The following is a 16,365-nucleotide window of genomic DNA, read 5'->3' on the forward strand; positions in this document are numbered from 1 at the left end:
ATCAACTCCTCATGTTTCTTCAGCATCATACTGTGGATGCTTAAGGGCTTGTTCCCTCACATCACAGCCAAGTGGAATACTGCTGTTACATTTTTTCTGGGCTGAATCAGGTCAGAGAACATCCATTGAAAGGCACAAAACACTGCCAGTTGTAGATGGCACTGAAGTCTCTAATGTGTGATGGAAAATATATGTGTTGTCTAAAATCAAATAAAACTGCTTTTCGATGTTTTATGGAAGAACATATTGTAGCACTGGTATCTAATAACTCAGTTCACAGCTTTAAAGAGCTGGGACACTCTGCAGAGATGCATTTCCTGCAATAAATGTTCCAAATTGCTATGCATGCACTGTGTTTGGTATACAAAGCTTCGTCAGCTCTCAGTTTACTCATAATATATTTCAGACATCAACATGAAAGAAAGTTTGAGATTTATTGCTCTGGAAATCTGACCTCATGTCTAGAGGACCAGAACTCTACTTAAAGCAAGTAAAAAATTGGACTGTTATCAGACAGACAGACGGGTATTTTTTGGTCCAAAGCTGAAAAGAACCCGGGATTTGGTTTGATTTGTTTTGGCTACATGATGCCAATGTCTAATTACTAGCAATTATGTTCAACAGATGTTTAAAATACTTTTATTCAACATAACTGAAACACCAGTCAACTAATGAAAATCTTCAAAGGTGAAGAAGTAGATCCACCAACTGCTAACCAGCATAGCTCTGAAGCCACCAAACTCAGGCAAATGCATATCAGCTCATTTCTGGCTACTGTTGTTTCTCATTCTTACCTTCCTGGAAAAAAATGTCTTTTCTGAGTGCACATTTCCGCTTTCATAAATTGCCCAAGCTTTATGATTCCACAAATGCTTTGGAAAGGATATCAAGTTTTATGTTTGAATATCAGCTCTTCTTGAAACACTTTGTGTGTGCCAGATACCTTCATCTTAAGTAAAATGATGCACTCTTCTGGCTCAAGAGCTGGCCATTTTAAGGCAATACTTGAAATACCTGAAAGGCACACAAGACATTTCCCATACCTGGATACTTGCCTAATTGATGTTAATACTTCTTATGCTGCACTTCATAATGGGTACCTCAAAGCCCTCATTTTAATACTAAATTATAACTAATAAGGCAAGATATTTCTAATAAAATTCCCTAATAACAGCAGTTGAAAAGAAAGTGGTTTGATCTTAATCCAGTTGGCAAAGCTCCTAAAGAATTAAGCTATGCAGGTTGTAGCCTGAACCAGTATCAGCAAATACATGTAAAAAAGACCTCCCTGCCCCACTCCCAGTTTTGAGTCTTGTCCCAAATTTTCACAGGTGTACATTGTTCTGTCAATGTTCTGTCTTTCAGAGTATGAAATTTTATCTGGTCTATGTCTCCATAATGCCTGGAGGAGGATACAGTGTAAAGTCAAGACTTCTCACCTGTGCCAATGAACATCACATCATATTGGCCATCTTCTGCATCTACTCGATCTACTACTATCTGTGTGAACTGGTAATCCACATCTGTTTTGATCATGATTGGACGGTTGTTGATGGGGAATACTGGGTTATACATAGCTGGATGACTTCTTGCAAATGTTATAACTTCATCAGGAAGGTCCTTGGTGGAATCAAAGCCTCCAAATGTTTTACTGGGACACTGGAAATAAAGGAAATGTTTGATATTTTGTTATCAATCACTAGAAAAAGCATTAGAAATCTGTTTCATTACAATAATCCCAGATGCTGCAGTCTCTATTTAAATATGTCAGGGGATCTAAGTGTTTCATGATGGGCAGCAAATGTTAATCCTGTCACTAAAAGTCTCTTTTTTTTTCATTTCATATTTAAATCAATATGGTTAACAGAATGCAAATGAACTTTATACATAACTTTTCTTAGCACTATGCAGTGCAAAAGGATTTTCAGTCATTCACTGATTAGTTTTAGACTTTAACTGGCAGAAGGAAGAATTCCTGAGTTATCCAAAATCATTCAATATGACGTAAGCCATTTCAGTACCCGGTTATGTATTCAACAGAAAGTTAATTAATTATGTCACCATTCTTCGTTTCAAAGTATTGTCTTCAGAAGTCGTCTGGAAGTCAGTTCCTCTCTGAAGAACCAAATCCTTAAATGCTGAGACAACTCCCTGTTCTACTGACTTTTTGAACTCTTGCTTGTCTCAACAAACCCGTGTCATGTGTGTAGTCCCAATAACGTGGCTCCTGTTACACTAAATCAAATCAAATGAATCATCTCCTAAATGTATCCATTGATTCTAAAGAAAGCCTTCTCTGTGTATTGCTGATGATACTGTTCATGTGAAGGTAGGTGAGAAGAGTCTCACTAAATAACTGAAATAACTCCTCAGTGTTGCACATTGTGCAGTAAGAGAAAAGTTGGTGTCCCCTTGGCATTAATCTGGTCCACATGAAGTAACACAGTAAAGAGCCCCTTTGCTCCCTTACATAGCTGTGGGTGGGCCAGACAGTTTTCCCTCTAAACTGTGAAAAACTGAGGGTTCTGCTTTTCACATTTTGCTCACATTTTCCCAATGTGAGCAAAAAATAAAGGCTGAAAAGGGAAGGAGAGGTAAGACCACGGCTTTGGTAGCCACAGCAGTATTCCTCCATGTTCACGTACCACATATCCCCATGGGGACACTCAAGAACTGTGGCTAATCACCACCATTTGCCCTCATTTCATCTGCAGAACTGGTTAGTATTTTATGAACAATTAGACGTTACTTTAACATAAGTATTAGCAGTGTGTTAGTAATGTTGCATGAATGAAGAAAATGAGACACAATGGCATTAAATCACCAGTCCAAAGATATTTGGCAAAGAACTTGTTGTCCCCCACTCCTAACCTGTTCAGATACCTACTTAAGACATATAAAAATTCTGAAACCCAGTTTACAATAGTTACGCTTGTGGCATCTGAACATGAAATATAAACAGCTGGTGCTAAAATGCCCTAGATAATTTGCCCTTTATATCCACATATAAAATATCTTCCAATTAAATTAAAAACCTAGAGGACAACATCTTATTAACCAAGAATCCAGACCTTGCAGGATGCTCAGCAGAATAAATCAATTGTCTTTGCTGTCACCTTGATTCAAATTATTAATAATTCATCAGAAATTAAATTAAAAAATCAATGTTGTCAAAAAGAGTATTTGTTATACTCAGCACAGGGACGCTTCTAGCATGGACATATGAAGTGTAAATTGTCCCTTTATGGCTTATTTGTTAGTAAGCAAATTCCTGCATTCGGTTCCATTCCATGGTATGGAAAGAAGGAAGAGAGGGAGTGAGAATATTTGATTAATGTGTGTGGAGCAGACTAAGCAGAGAGCAAGTTAGTTCTCTATTGTGTCAACATTTTTTCAGCCTTTTTATTATTACACTTTCTTGCTTTCTTGCATTGAAATATTACAAAGAAAAAATCAGATAGGATTTTTATAACCATTGGCCAAACCATTGTCTGTCTAAAAAATTGTGTTTAAAATTCTACACTTAAATTTTTAGTTTGCTTTATATCTTCATTAATATTCTATCTACAGTTCAATACTAATTACTCAGATTAATTAGATAATGACTAATTAGATAATATATGTAAAGTGTTTCAAGTATAAAAAACACTACACAAGAACTAAGTATTGTTAATTGCAGCTGGGCAAACACTAAAAAACCCAGTAAATAAATATTCATTTCAATTTTAAGTAAATGAATTTCAGCTGTGTTTCAGTTGCTTGAATATTTATTTTCTGGCTCATTTTCTAACAATGGATTTTACTTGCAGCAATGTTGACCAAGATATATATTATGCAGAATTAATGTCATAATTCTGTGTGTCTAAATGAGACTCCCAATTGTGAGAGCCAGACTGCTCCTTGGATCCCATGCTTTTCTGAGAATAAAAAAATGACAGTAACTTTGTGTCTTTGTGTCTGAAGTTTAAAGTGCATTACCTGAACTATGCTGTGGCTCACATTCATCCCACCCCAGTTCAGGAAACTGACGAAGATGAAATCAAACTCTTATTGCTATCACTCCCTTCCTTTTCAATGGAATGAAATGGGCACCATCAGTAAGTGAAGTTTAGCACATCCATAGTCCAAATTGCTTGCAGAAGAATTTAAACTCATATAAAGTCAGAGATACAACAGAATAATGGAATAGGACAGAATAGAATAGTTGTCCTGAGGAGGAAAGTCCTGTTATGTTTACTTATGTTATGGTTACAAAAGCAGGATACACAACAAAGACATTATCTTTGATGCTAATGACAGCAAAAATGCTTTTGATATTAGTGGGTCTAGGTCAAGCTAATTGGCAAGGCACTTCATCAGTACTTGTGTTTATATACCTAATCAAAACCACTGATAGCAGGGAAATAGAAAGTTTTCAGATGCCAAAAGACAAGCATGAATAGAAATACTCTGAAAAAGTTTGGAGAAATGAGCTTGATCTTGGATTCAAATAGAATCACAGAACTCTTGCATTTAACATCCACTTCCACTTGCTGGTCCCCAGTATGCCATGTCAGGGGTCTTGATTAGTCAGGAGGCATTAACTAAGCTATCCCCTAACTGGCCTATTAGGGAATCCAAGAGCTACATTTCAGCAGGAACCAGAAGTGCTTTGGTCATAACTGAAGACAGATCTTTGGTACTATGAAGCAGAAAAAACTTGAGCTCTGCAGCTGAATTCACAGAAAGTCAGATATGAATGTACCTCATTCAAGATTAGGTATATATATTAAAATCCTCCCTCTTCTTCCAAATATTGGTAAAAATTTCAAAAAAAAAAAAGAAAAAAGAAAAAATGTTCTATAGAATTTAAAGTAAAAATCCTGGCAACTCCTTCATAAAATGTGAAGCTGATGTAGAATCCTTTACAAAGTCTTCTAACTTTTTTAAAAAAACAACAACATTAACTCCTTTTTCTTTACTTGGGCATGTCATAAGATGCTCAAGAAGTGTACTGGCACCTCACCAGTTAAATTCCTCAGGTAATTCAGCACTGTAACTGCAGTGTGATCTGGAACTAAACCGGAAGCTCAAGTTTTGTTTCTCCCTTCCCTTTCCCCATTTCTTGGAAAGGGAAGCCACAAATCTGACATCTAAAGGAACTTCAAAAACCTTCCTTCTTTATTCTCAACAGGTCTACAAGCCATTGAGAATGCATCCAATTTTATCACTTTAGAAACAAAAAGTTTCTTTTCAGCCAGAAATGTTTCTCATTTTAAAATTCAGTTTTTTCCTACCAATACATCAGAATTACTTTAGCAACTGTGAGGAGGGGAAAAAATCTTTTTCAAAGTGATAGACACTAGGATTAGAGTCACTGGCAGTGGACTAGGAGAAGATGATGGCCTCAGCCACTCTTTAATTAACATGATTTACAGTGGCACGGCCCCTTGCACTACATAACACGTCTGCAGGGCTATGTAGAAATGTATAATTTGGGATCATATTCACACTCAGGCAAGAAAACTGTTTACAATTTAATCTGAACATCTTCTCACTTTGAAATCTTAGTGTAAGTATGTTATAGTGAATTGTAAGAGTAAAAAGCACTTTTTAAAAAAAGAGGGTAGCCAGAAAAAAAACAAACCACCCCTGTGTGCAACAACTGTATTTCCCTACTTCAGTTAAAGATCTGGTGGCTTAGGTCACTCGGTCACTTAGTGTCTGGATTTGGGTCCTTGTTTTTCTGCTTGTTCTTGGGAATTTGATCAAGTCGTCCTTCTCCTGTGTGGATCTCCGTTCAAGACCTTCAGACAAGTCTTGGAGTAACTCACAGACTCTGAGTCAGGCAGAACTGCATTGCCAGTCTCTAGGGCAAATATTTGAGTTGTGCATTCAGAATCTCCATAGAGCTGCATCCGATCTCTGCTGAGGAATGAATGTGACAGAGACACTGTGCAGCAGTCCTTTAGCCCAGTATATTTCTGTGATAGAAACCTGTAACCTTCTTCTCTGTCTGTAGTTTTACATATTATCTGTTATTTGCTTTTGTTTAGAAAGGTTAATCAATACTGGAATCAAAGAGGAATATAAATAAACAGAATAATGAATACTAACTTATTAAGTCTGTGAGACCGAAAAGCAGATGACATTAGCTATACAAGAAATACCAAAAAGAGCTACTCATTCACATTTTCCTCAGGGATGTAAAACAATACAACTTCAAAAAAAACCACTCTGACATATCAGCATTAACTAAAGTAATTAAAAAAAAAAAAAAGTTCAGCATCAAATAAGAAATGAAACTTCTCCCATGCTGCACAGATTGTATTTTAACTCTGGAAAAAATTAGGAATCCCTTTAGCAGTCATAGTGAGGGAGTGAGGAGTGCTGAGGAATCTGGCTGTCAGGGAACCACTGTTTTCTTTTGCTTAGGAAGTAATTTTCATTAGACTGAGCATATATATTATGCAACTGTTGGAGAACAGTTGAAAGATCAGGTTTGAAAGAACAATTTCAAAACATATCAGACAAAAGTAGAAAATCTGATGATTTAAAAGAAAGGATCAAAGTTATGCCTGGCTTGTTTTGTGCTTTATATTTAAGTAGACTTTAAAAATAATATTATATACAGATACATTATTTACATTTACATTTTTACATGTACACGTATACACATATATTTAATATTCAGCAATGATATTTCAGATCTTAAATGGGCCAAGCTCATTTATACTGGTTAAGGAGGTAACTCAATGAATAAAATTAATGCCTTTTTTTTTTTCATAAATATCCTATCTTCTTAGACTAGTGATAACTTTGAAGGCAGTTAAACATTTGTAGAATGTGATTACATTGGTTGGGATTGTAAATATGGATGTCTTATATATACTGATATTTTAGTCATTCACAAACTAAACCCAGAGAAATGGGTAGAAGCATAGTTTTCAAAATCGTGGAACTTACGACTTATTATAGTCACTTTATCATCCATTGCAGAAATATCTGTCACTGTACTAGCTTTAATGTCAAGAACAATTAAGAGTTTCTTAGCAGCCAGGCAGATGGTCTGTTTTCTGTTCATTCTCACTAAGAATGGCTCAGCAAATATTTGGAAAAAAGAAAAGTTCCAAGGATAGGATAATGCAGAGTAATTTATTAAACATTTGACATTCTGTAAAGTTCTCCAGCCATTGCTCAGACTTCTGCTGAAGTTGTTAATAAGATTGCCAAAACTAAAATCCAGCTACGCAGTTTCATACTTCACAAGAAAATCAGTAAATTTTTGGCCTGGAGGAATTGTTACCTTTCCCTTCCTTTTCCTTCTCTCTTTTTGTTTCTTTCCTGGATCTCAGCTCAAGGACCATGTAATGTATGGAAATATTTTCCATAGTTTTCCCTTTTTAGATTACTATATTTATTAGGGTACTTACAGTTCCTGGCCGTGGATATGGCACTCGCCCCTGGTAGGGAACCCACTGGTAGTTTGGACCATCTCGGTGGGCATAGGGACCAAGAAATACCCTCCTCACATCAGTCATGCTGTACATACACACTGCTGACCCCTTGAAGATATTGCTAAAAATGAGGGAAGAAGAAATCAAATTAGGTTCTTTAAATTATCAGTCAGTTTAATGGAATGGAAGCGCTATGGGAATAGCAGCTTGTTGCTTTCTAATTTATTGCATGTGCTGACTATCAGAACTCTGACATGCTCTCAGAGCAATCCTAACTCACCTCCCGTGAAAGTTCAGCATAACTGATACGATCTCTCAGACATTTTCCTAAGCAGATGGCTGCTATTCCACTATTTAAAACATATTGTCCCCAGAAGGCCAAAGCCCCAATTTGAGTAAACTTCAACAGGGCTGTCCCTAGAGAACTATTCAATTCTTTCCTACACTTCGCATTTTTCTATATTTTTAGCAGTCTCTTCCGTCATTTGGGCAGCCCACATTGAAAATTCAGTGTTGTTCCTCACCTTGAGATTTCTTACAGAAGACAGTAAGGAATGGTAAATCTCCCTCTTCTATGCCTGTGTATCACTAGAAATATTCTTTCTGTTTAGAAACTAAAACTTTTGTCCTTCACAGAGAAATGCGGTGATGCAACTAGTGCTGGAAACCTTTCTCAGGCCAAAGCAATAAGTATAATTTTGTTCTTCGTGAAAGCACAATGAAACTGAAACATTCAAATCACAGTTGTATGTTATTCAATAAGTGAACTTTTGAAAGATTGTTAAACTTTCCAGGTTTCAGCAATATTTTTTACTCCTTGAGTAGCCAGTTTTGCACACCACAGATTTTCTGTTTTACCCTGCCCCCAAACAAGCATATTTATCCTTGTGTTATTTTTTCCAGGTCTGTGCGGAAAGGGCTACAAATTCTGATCCCCACTATAAAAAGCCAATTCAGCCACAAGAACAGCCTGAGAAACTGATAGTCTTTGTGATTACTGGCTTCAGAGTGATGATGTACATTGCTCATAAGAAGAGAAACCTAATTCATTACTTCTTAGTGCCACTTACTTCTCAGTTCAAAGGTTAAGAAAATTTTGTGTTTCTTAAAGACATTTTTAACAAAGAGACCTCTTCAAAACAAGCAGCCACCCAAGTTTCCATGCAAGTAAAATGATACATTCTATACCTGGAAGTTGTAAACACTCCATAGACTATTGGATTTTTAGGGTCTTTTGAGTTCATTAGGAACACATCCTCTGCAATAACAACAAGAGACAGAAAAGAAAACTAAGTTAAAATCGTACGGATTATACCTGAAAACACTTCTGTGTTCAAAACCATTTCTGGCACTTACGTAGTTCATCAAAGTGTGTGTCAATGCCATTGGGTCCTGGCACAGAACAAATCAGACGGGCTTTGAGGAAAGTTGTCCATTTGTTAACAAGGCTCCTGTGTCCACCAAAGTCATTCTAATAACAAAAGTATTTTGCATTAATATCTAGTAACAGTCTTTGAAGCATCAACAGAGTACAGAAAAAATATAGTAAATAAATACAAGATGCTACTTATAGAAAACAGAATTCACCTTCGACACACAAAAGCATTATGTTATCAAAGACACTAATTCTGAAACACTCTGATTTCACACTGTATTGCAACTTATTTCATAGTAGCACATCATTTAAAAAACAAAACCAAACCCCAAAACCTCTTTATGTATTGTAATATGTATGTAACACTGGAGACAGACAGACAGGCAGAAAGTTTTGCTGCAGGGCTCCCAGGCTGTTATGTCCTGGTAAAGATGAAGGCGTTTATTATTCTTAACTGGGTAGCAAATAAGTAGCAATGCAAGTTGCAAATGTAGATAAAAATGTCAGAACAGTGGGATCAGTTGGACAGCTGCAAAACTTACGAGTAAAGAGCACCAAGGACTCTGTACTTACAGGGTAATTGGTTTTCAAGCAGCTACCTCTGGATTTGAGGGGGTAAACTGAAATTGAGCTTATGGATTAACATGAAATGTTACCATAAATATCATAGCTGCCAAAGCTACAACGTCAATTAATATAATTTCATTTGTAGAGGTCTTTTTCAAAGTCTGTCAGAAAAATATTTGGTCATTTATCACTAGGGGTCTACTGAATGGTTGCCCATTTCCACAGCTAAGCTTAAATAACTGTTTTGTTAAATCTTCCTTTGCCTGTGTTTTAAAGATTTTCACTAAAGTGGGAATGGAAAGGAATTAACTTTCCCTTAAAAAGTAAATTCTTCAAATGTTTTTGCCCTACCTGACAGTATCACATTTCCTGCAAAAGATTTTCGCTTTTCCAGACACAGTCTAAACCTCAGAAGATGCCTACGACTTTTTAAATAAAACATTGTGGTTTGCGGAGCTTCCCCAGCCACAGAAGAACTGAATAGTATACCTTTGGTTGTGTTATGCCCTAACTGGTTTTCACTTGGGATGATCTCTGCTTTAGTACAATGACAGTGTCAGTACTGACATTGGGTTTTTTTCATTCATTCATTCATTCATTCATTCATTCATTCATTCATTCATTCATTCATTCATTTTATTAATTCAAAATTCACAATATTTAACAGTTTCTAATGCAGTTTCTAAAATCACTTGCAAAGCATCCTGCAAGTGTATTCAATCTCACGTGAAAACATCATCACTTTACCTTGCAGATCTGCCCTATTCTGGCATGGGTGGCTTTTCCAGTGTGCTCTCCATCAATTGCATTTTCGCGGAAGAAGAAATAGATTTTGTCATCTTCTGGATTGTCACTCTCTGGTATCAGGTGAGCACTGATAAATCTAGGATCTGAGAAGACAATGCCATTGTGCATGTTACTATTCCAAGAATTGAATCACTTGCCTTCCTTATATAAATAAATTGTGATTTTGCTTCCCTAGGATCAAATTGCAAATAAACCTGTTGGGGACATCATCACCCATTAACACGTGACTGGTATTTACATTCCTCTTATCTTTAATACATATAGACACTTAATGATCAGACCTTAACTTTATTATTGGAGCAATTAAACATTCACAAAATCTCTTTACAAATGGTTATATAACATTATAGCATGGCTTCTTAATTCCATGTATTTATTACTGACATTTCTCTAGTTTCTTTGGATGTTTTGACTTTGGACAATAATCTTTCTGCATGTGTTGCACATAAAATAAGAGGCTTATTGAAATAAAACTAATATTCCTAACTTTAGCAATAATGAAGAACATATAAAGAAAGTATTTTACATCTAGAAAAGTACTAATGTGTTACTGTAAGAAAAAAAAAATCCAGTTAAAAAATACAGTTTTGAATTACATTTTCCACATTATGATACTCCAAACCCCAACACTTTTGTCTCGTTTTTAGAAGTGCAATGCATTTGTGAATTTCTATTCAAGTTGTTGAAATATTTTCACTTGTCACTGTTTTAAAGAATATTTTTTTCATAGAAAAACTTTATTTCTTGACAATTAGAGTGACAATATTATTTGGTGATAAAGAAGATCCATCAGCAAATGAAAATATATAAAATGCAGACATACTGATGGGTTATGTAAAATACGGAGGAAAGAAGTTTTGGGAGAGAATTTTATAGAAATCATAACAGTAAATTCATACCAGTGGTGAATCTGGCTCATCACTGTGTTTTACAGAGATACTTGAGCCGGTATCTTTCACTATATTTGGAAAAAGAAGGCATATCCAACAGATTTACCAATCTGTTTTATAACCATTTTACATCCTGCTGGGATAATTAACTGAGAACTATATTTAACTTCTCAGAATCCTGTTCCTATGTGAAATTATAAGCTATTTTAGTGTCATGCTTTAACATCTTTTCAGTGTATGTTTATTGCTAAATAGTCATGGAAATAATGAACTGTACTTTGTTTTGCCAGTTTGCACTAGCTGTCCTGTGAAACCCGTTGCCTTATTAAGGATGGCAGTGTTTGTAAGCAACATATTTTGATATATTTATATATATGTATGTATGTGTTTAGATGTATCTATAATACAAGTATATACTGCATAATTTTTATGTGTATATATATATGTGTGTGTATGTTGTGGTGTTTGGGTGTGTGTGTGTGTGTGTGGGGGTGAGTGTGTGTGCGGGGGGGGGGCGGGGGGTGGGGTGGTGGTGTGGTGTGTACACACACATATATACACATAATACATGAGAATGACCATAGTGGTATAGACCAAGGTTTACTTAGATTCATAGATTCATATACAAACTACAATATTGTCCAGAAGTAATTAAGTAATTATCTGGGACAAAGAAAATGGTAAGTACAAATAACACTCTTCCAGAATCTCTCCCTGCCTCCAACTATTTTCAGTGTAGCTGACTCCCTGAGCTTAGTTGCTTTCTGTGTGCCTAGTAACTGTCAATGGATTTTTTCATCCAATTACCTGTTTAGGCTCTTCTTGAACCCAAGTAAATTTCCAGCATTCAGTGTCCTTTTGGAATTTGTTCCTCACGTACACAATCTAATGAACTAAGACTTACTTTTGATTTTGTGTTTTGAACGTTGATCTTAGTTAACTTCATTTGGCGCCTCTTAATCCCTGTATTGGAAATACCCACAACATTCAAGATGTGGATGAATTGTGCTGCCCTTATACAAGAGTTACAGCAATGCTCTTTGTTGAATTTTACTGCTTTTTCTTTCTATTAATTTCTTACTTTTAATATGGATTTAACAGTTCCTAAGCAGTAATCTGACATTTTCATGCAACTTTATGTGCCAGAACCCCAGAAACTACTCTTCATTGGTAATGCTTAGTCCACAGCCCATCATTTTATATGCAAAGATAGGTATGTCTTCCTCACGGTTTTCCCCATGGTTTATCACTACATCATTCATCAAGAATAATTTAATTTGTCATTTGATTGCTTAGCTACCCAGTTACATAAGATTCTTTTGTAATTCTTCACAGTATTGCTTTGTCTTACCATGATGAATAACTTGGTATCATGTGAAAAATTTTCTCATCCTGCTGCTCAACGTCTTTTTCAGGTTATTTATGGACATGTTGAACAAGACACACCATAGAACAGATCGCTCTGGAACTGTGTCTATTACCTATTGTCTATTAAAATAAATCTTTTTAGACATCTGAATATATCAAAAATTGTAAGCAGCTTAAGTTGTCCACCCCAAACCCCAGTAACTTAAGGTATTAAATTCACTTCCTTCCTTTCTAGCATGCATTTAATAGCCTTCAAGTTACACTGACACAAGGCCCAAGATAAATAATACCTAGATTATATGGTACCATGGTAAATATCTATAATTTTATATACGATTTACCAGGGCTTTGAACGCAATTTGTATCACAAGAAAAACAAGGCTACAGCTTGAAAATTTTTGCATCACAGGCTGTGGAAGGATACATTAGAGAAAGAGGATATTTTTTAGTAGGCACTTTTCTGGGCTACTGGGTCTGGAGAACCTCTTGTCTGAATAAACTGTTTTTACATTTTTAAAGTCTTTATGAAAAAGGTAAAAAAAAAAATAAACCATTAAACCAAACCCTAAATACATTCCCAAATGGTTGAATGATTTGCTTCTAGTGCAATAGGTTTTCAAAAACACAAGATATCAAATTCTAAAACAAAGCACTATATTATCAGGCATCAAAAATCTAACTTTACATTGGCCTATGAAGATATTGTGGGGAGTCCCATTTGAATCAATAATATTACTGATATAGTTCAGGTTATATAAACTTGCCCTTGGTTAGCATTCTTCTCTGTCCCTCTATAATTTTGCAAGTGAACCTAGAAACAGTAAGAAAGTCTAGTATTAAAGCAGGACTGATACAAGAATGATAGAAAAACAGTTTAAGAAACTGAAAATATGTATTTCAAATAATTCTGTCAGAGTGGTAGCAGAGGAGAGGGTTGTAAGGAAGGCAGATATAACTATCACCATAGCCAGAGTGCATGTGAATATGCTTTGTATGCATTTCTTCCCAGTGCTCATCTGGTATGAATTCAGATTTTCAGTTAGTGATGAATAATCCTAACTACATCCCTGAAAATAAAGCAGTCATGCAGCCTCATATTAGAAGACATCCATCGTAGATCATGGCAGTTTTTTGCTGAATAACACTGGTGTTTCTTACGGAGCAGACCTCAGGCTGCTTCTCCAGCTAGTTAAATCGATGTATTTTAGTCAATAAAAGAGTGGTTCTTTGTGTTCCAGGGCCCTTGCTCTTGTTACCTGGTGGTATTTGGTGGTTTTTTTTTCCTCTTTCATGTAACAGACCTGTGTCTATGCAGTGAAACAAATAAAGGACGAACAGGCTACACGAGTTCTGTTGCATATAGAAATAGATTCATTTCTGTTCAGAATTAATATAACGATTATAAAAACACCACCATGATTATATGTGTGGAGAGAGGGAGAGAAATCTGGTTGATAATTTCATAGGTGGTGTGAACCAGTGATCTGTAGTATGTTCTTTTTTGTTTCATTAGCGGAAGAGCTGTTTGTCTTGCCTGGGACTTGACGCACACTTGCATTTAACTCCAGGGCTTCAGACCATGCTTACAACTAACTGTTTAGGGTCATGATGAATCAATCAGCCAGATGGCTGGCAGTCATGCAACATAGCCCTCTCCATGGACTATGCAGCAGTTTTTTATTGCTCTTCTTTGAGGAAGGGAAGGGAGATGTTGTCCACAGATGAGGGACTTCTTGACTCTCCTAATTGCTCACCCATGCAGCACAAGAAAGAACGTCATCCATGAATGTGTATGCTCAAGTATTGAGACTGCCCTGCCTTACCCTGCAAAATTAAACAGGTTTGGTATCAAGGGGTCCCCACAGGAAGTTTAAAATAATTCAGTCGGAGTTGACCTATTTTGTATATTCAACACAGCCAAAAAGAAGTGCTGGAATGAACTTCAAGCAAGTTTTAGTGAATGGAATGTGGGACTTTGATCCAAACTCACTTGTGACAATTGTAAAAGCTGGTGTGCTGCAGCTATTGTGGATATGTAGGATGACTTCAAATTTCCATGTATTAATTATTGGGTATTCTGTGACCCTAAAACTGTCTCCAATCAGAAAAGCATTCAGAAATGCTGCAACACTTTCTTGCTTAAAAGCAGTCTCCTATTGCCTAAACATCCAGAAAACATGTTTTGGGAAAATGAATTTAAGAAATAATTTGACAGCAAATATTCTTGCAGTGATTCATGGCTTTAAAAATACCCAAGGAGACAATGTGGAAGAGTGCTTTAAAAAACAGCATGCATCAAACAAACACGTCTGAAACGTGTTTAAGCATGATCAAAGGAGAAGCAAAGCCACAGCATAAACATGATCAAAATAACATTACAGCTAAAAACACTTCTCTGATCTTGCAGCCAATATGAGCAAGCTAAAAATAAAACCTTAGATTTTTATTTAAAACAATCAGCCTCAAGAAGCAAATTATTAAAGCACACACCTTTTTCAGCCTCCTTTTTCCAGTTGTCTTGGCTGTGGGGCTATTTCTCAGATCCCATATGACACCTTTGTAGAACCACTTTTTGTGTGCCCTCCTGCAATTACCAGCGCTGCAAACTTTTCACTGGCAGCGGCCCATTAAACTGTCCTTCATGAGAAAACTGGCTCTTTATGAAAACGACACCTTGGTCCAGCTGCCTCTATGATTTATATGCCATTGTTTGCTTAGTTAAGTAATGGAAACATGTTTTGCTTGTCTCAGCACTTCAGGCTGAGAAAAAGCTAAGGAAAATCGATCTGCATCAGTTCTTTTACAAATGTTTCTCTTTAGCAGCAACAAACGTGCCCCACCACCATCACCACTGCCACCGCCCCCACCCCAATAGCAAAAAACCAATACAAGTCAGAAATTGGATTTCTAAATGAATTGTATTAGCATTTTAATGAAGATCTATAAACTTGAAGGCACAGAAATTACCTTTAGTTGTCAGGATTGAGTAAGTTGAAGAAACAGAAGCTAGGGTCATCTTTTCATCACTTGACAGAAGCCAAAGGGCAGTTCTCTCAGGAAATGTTTTGTAAAGAGTTTGAACTGGATGCCCCTATTATTGTATATTTATGGTCAAAATGACTAATTTATCAGTTCACAGCAGGAAAATTCTAGGAAACTAGGGAAATTTTATGCTCAGTAAAACTGCAATTGCTATAATTTAATGAAAAGTACTGGAGGGTGACTGAGGCCCTGAGGAGAGAAGAAAGACCAGGGAAGCCAAAATTAAAAATTTAACAACAACAAAAATAGAAAGCTACTCAGGACTTCATAACTACGTACAGTGCCCGTCCGCTGAGACCCAGTGCAGAGAGCCAAACACTGTTCTCAGAAAACCTGAACTTGCAACCACAGCGAGCTCTACGACCCGCAGAGAGGAGGATATGCAGCACCAGTCACAACCATGCACAGCAGAGCTGTGCGCCGTGGGCATGCTTGCCAAGGCCACCAGACGATGAAGATTTTAATATATGGTGATGAGAGAGGTAAGGTGGTTTGTGGTTTTACACACCTGAGCATAGTTTACAAAACACCAAAGTTTTTAGTGGTGTTCTTCCAAAGTCCCTTCACTTTAATTCTTCAGCATTCGTATCCCTCTTGTTGCCGATGGCTCAGGCAAACACAGAGGAAGTTTCATGGGTTCACTGCTTACAGTGAAGCTCCTCAGCAACACAGATGGCATCAAACCGCATCCTCAGGGTGGGAATGCTCTTGGCATAAGAGATAGTTTGTAGCTATTACGGAGTTAACATAAGGCTTTTGGGGTAACATTTTGTCAGATGCTGACTTGGAAGGTAGTACCAGGGACAGGCCACAGAGGAGAGATGTGATTTAAAGACACTGTTTTCAAACTATGGGTAGGTAGGGGCGGATGTGTGATTGC

General features: G+C 36.6%; 1 protein-coding gene across 1 annotated transcript in view; it reads right to left on the reverse strand.

Annotated features, from left to right (window-relative positions):
- The window catches only part of SEMA3A (semaphorin 3A), a 170,225-nt gene that overhangs the window by 26,358 nt on the left and 127,502 nt on the right, over window positions 1-16,365 (reverse strand). The window contains exons 7-11 of the mRNA XM_040596451.1: window positions 10,126-10,268; window positions 8,793-8,907; window positions 8,625-8,694; window positions 7,413-7,557; window positions 1,440-1,659 (exon numbers count right to left, since the gene is read on the reverse strand). Of these exons, the coding sequence (XP_040452385.1) occupies window positions 1,440-1,659; window positions 7,413-7,557; window positions 8,625-8,694; window positions 8,793-8,907; window positions 10,126-10,268 (693 nt within the window). The remainder of the gene's footprint in view (window positions 1-1,439; window positions 1,660-7,412; window positions 7,558-8,624; window positions 8,695-8,792; window positions 8,908-10,125; window positions 10,269-16,365) is intronic.

This window comes from Falco naumanni, chromosome 5 (assembly GCF_017639655.2).
Source record: "Falco naumanni isolate bFalNau1 chromosome 5, bFalNau1.pat, whole genome shotgun sequence".
In the NCBI taxonomy this organism is placed as follows: domain Eukaryota; kingdom Metazoa; phylum Chordata; class Aves; order Falconiformes; family Falconidae; genus Falco; species Falco naumanni.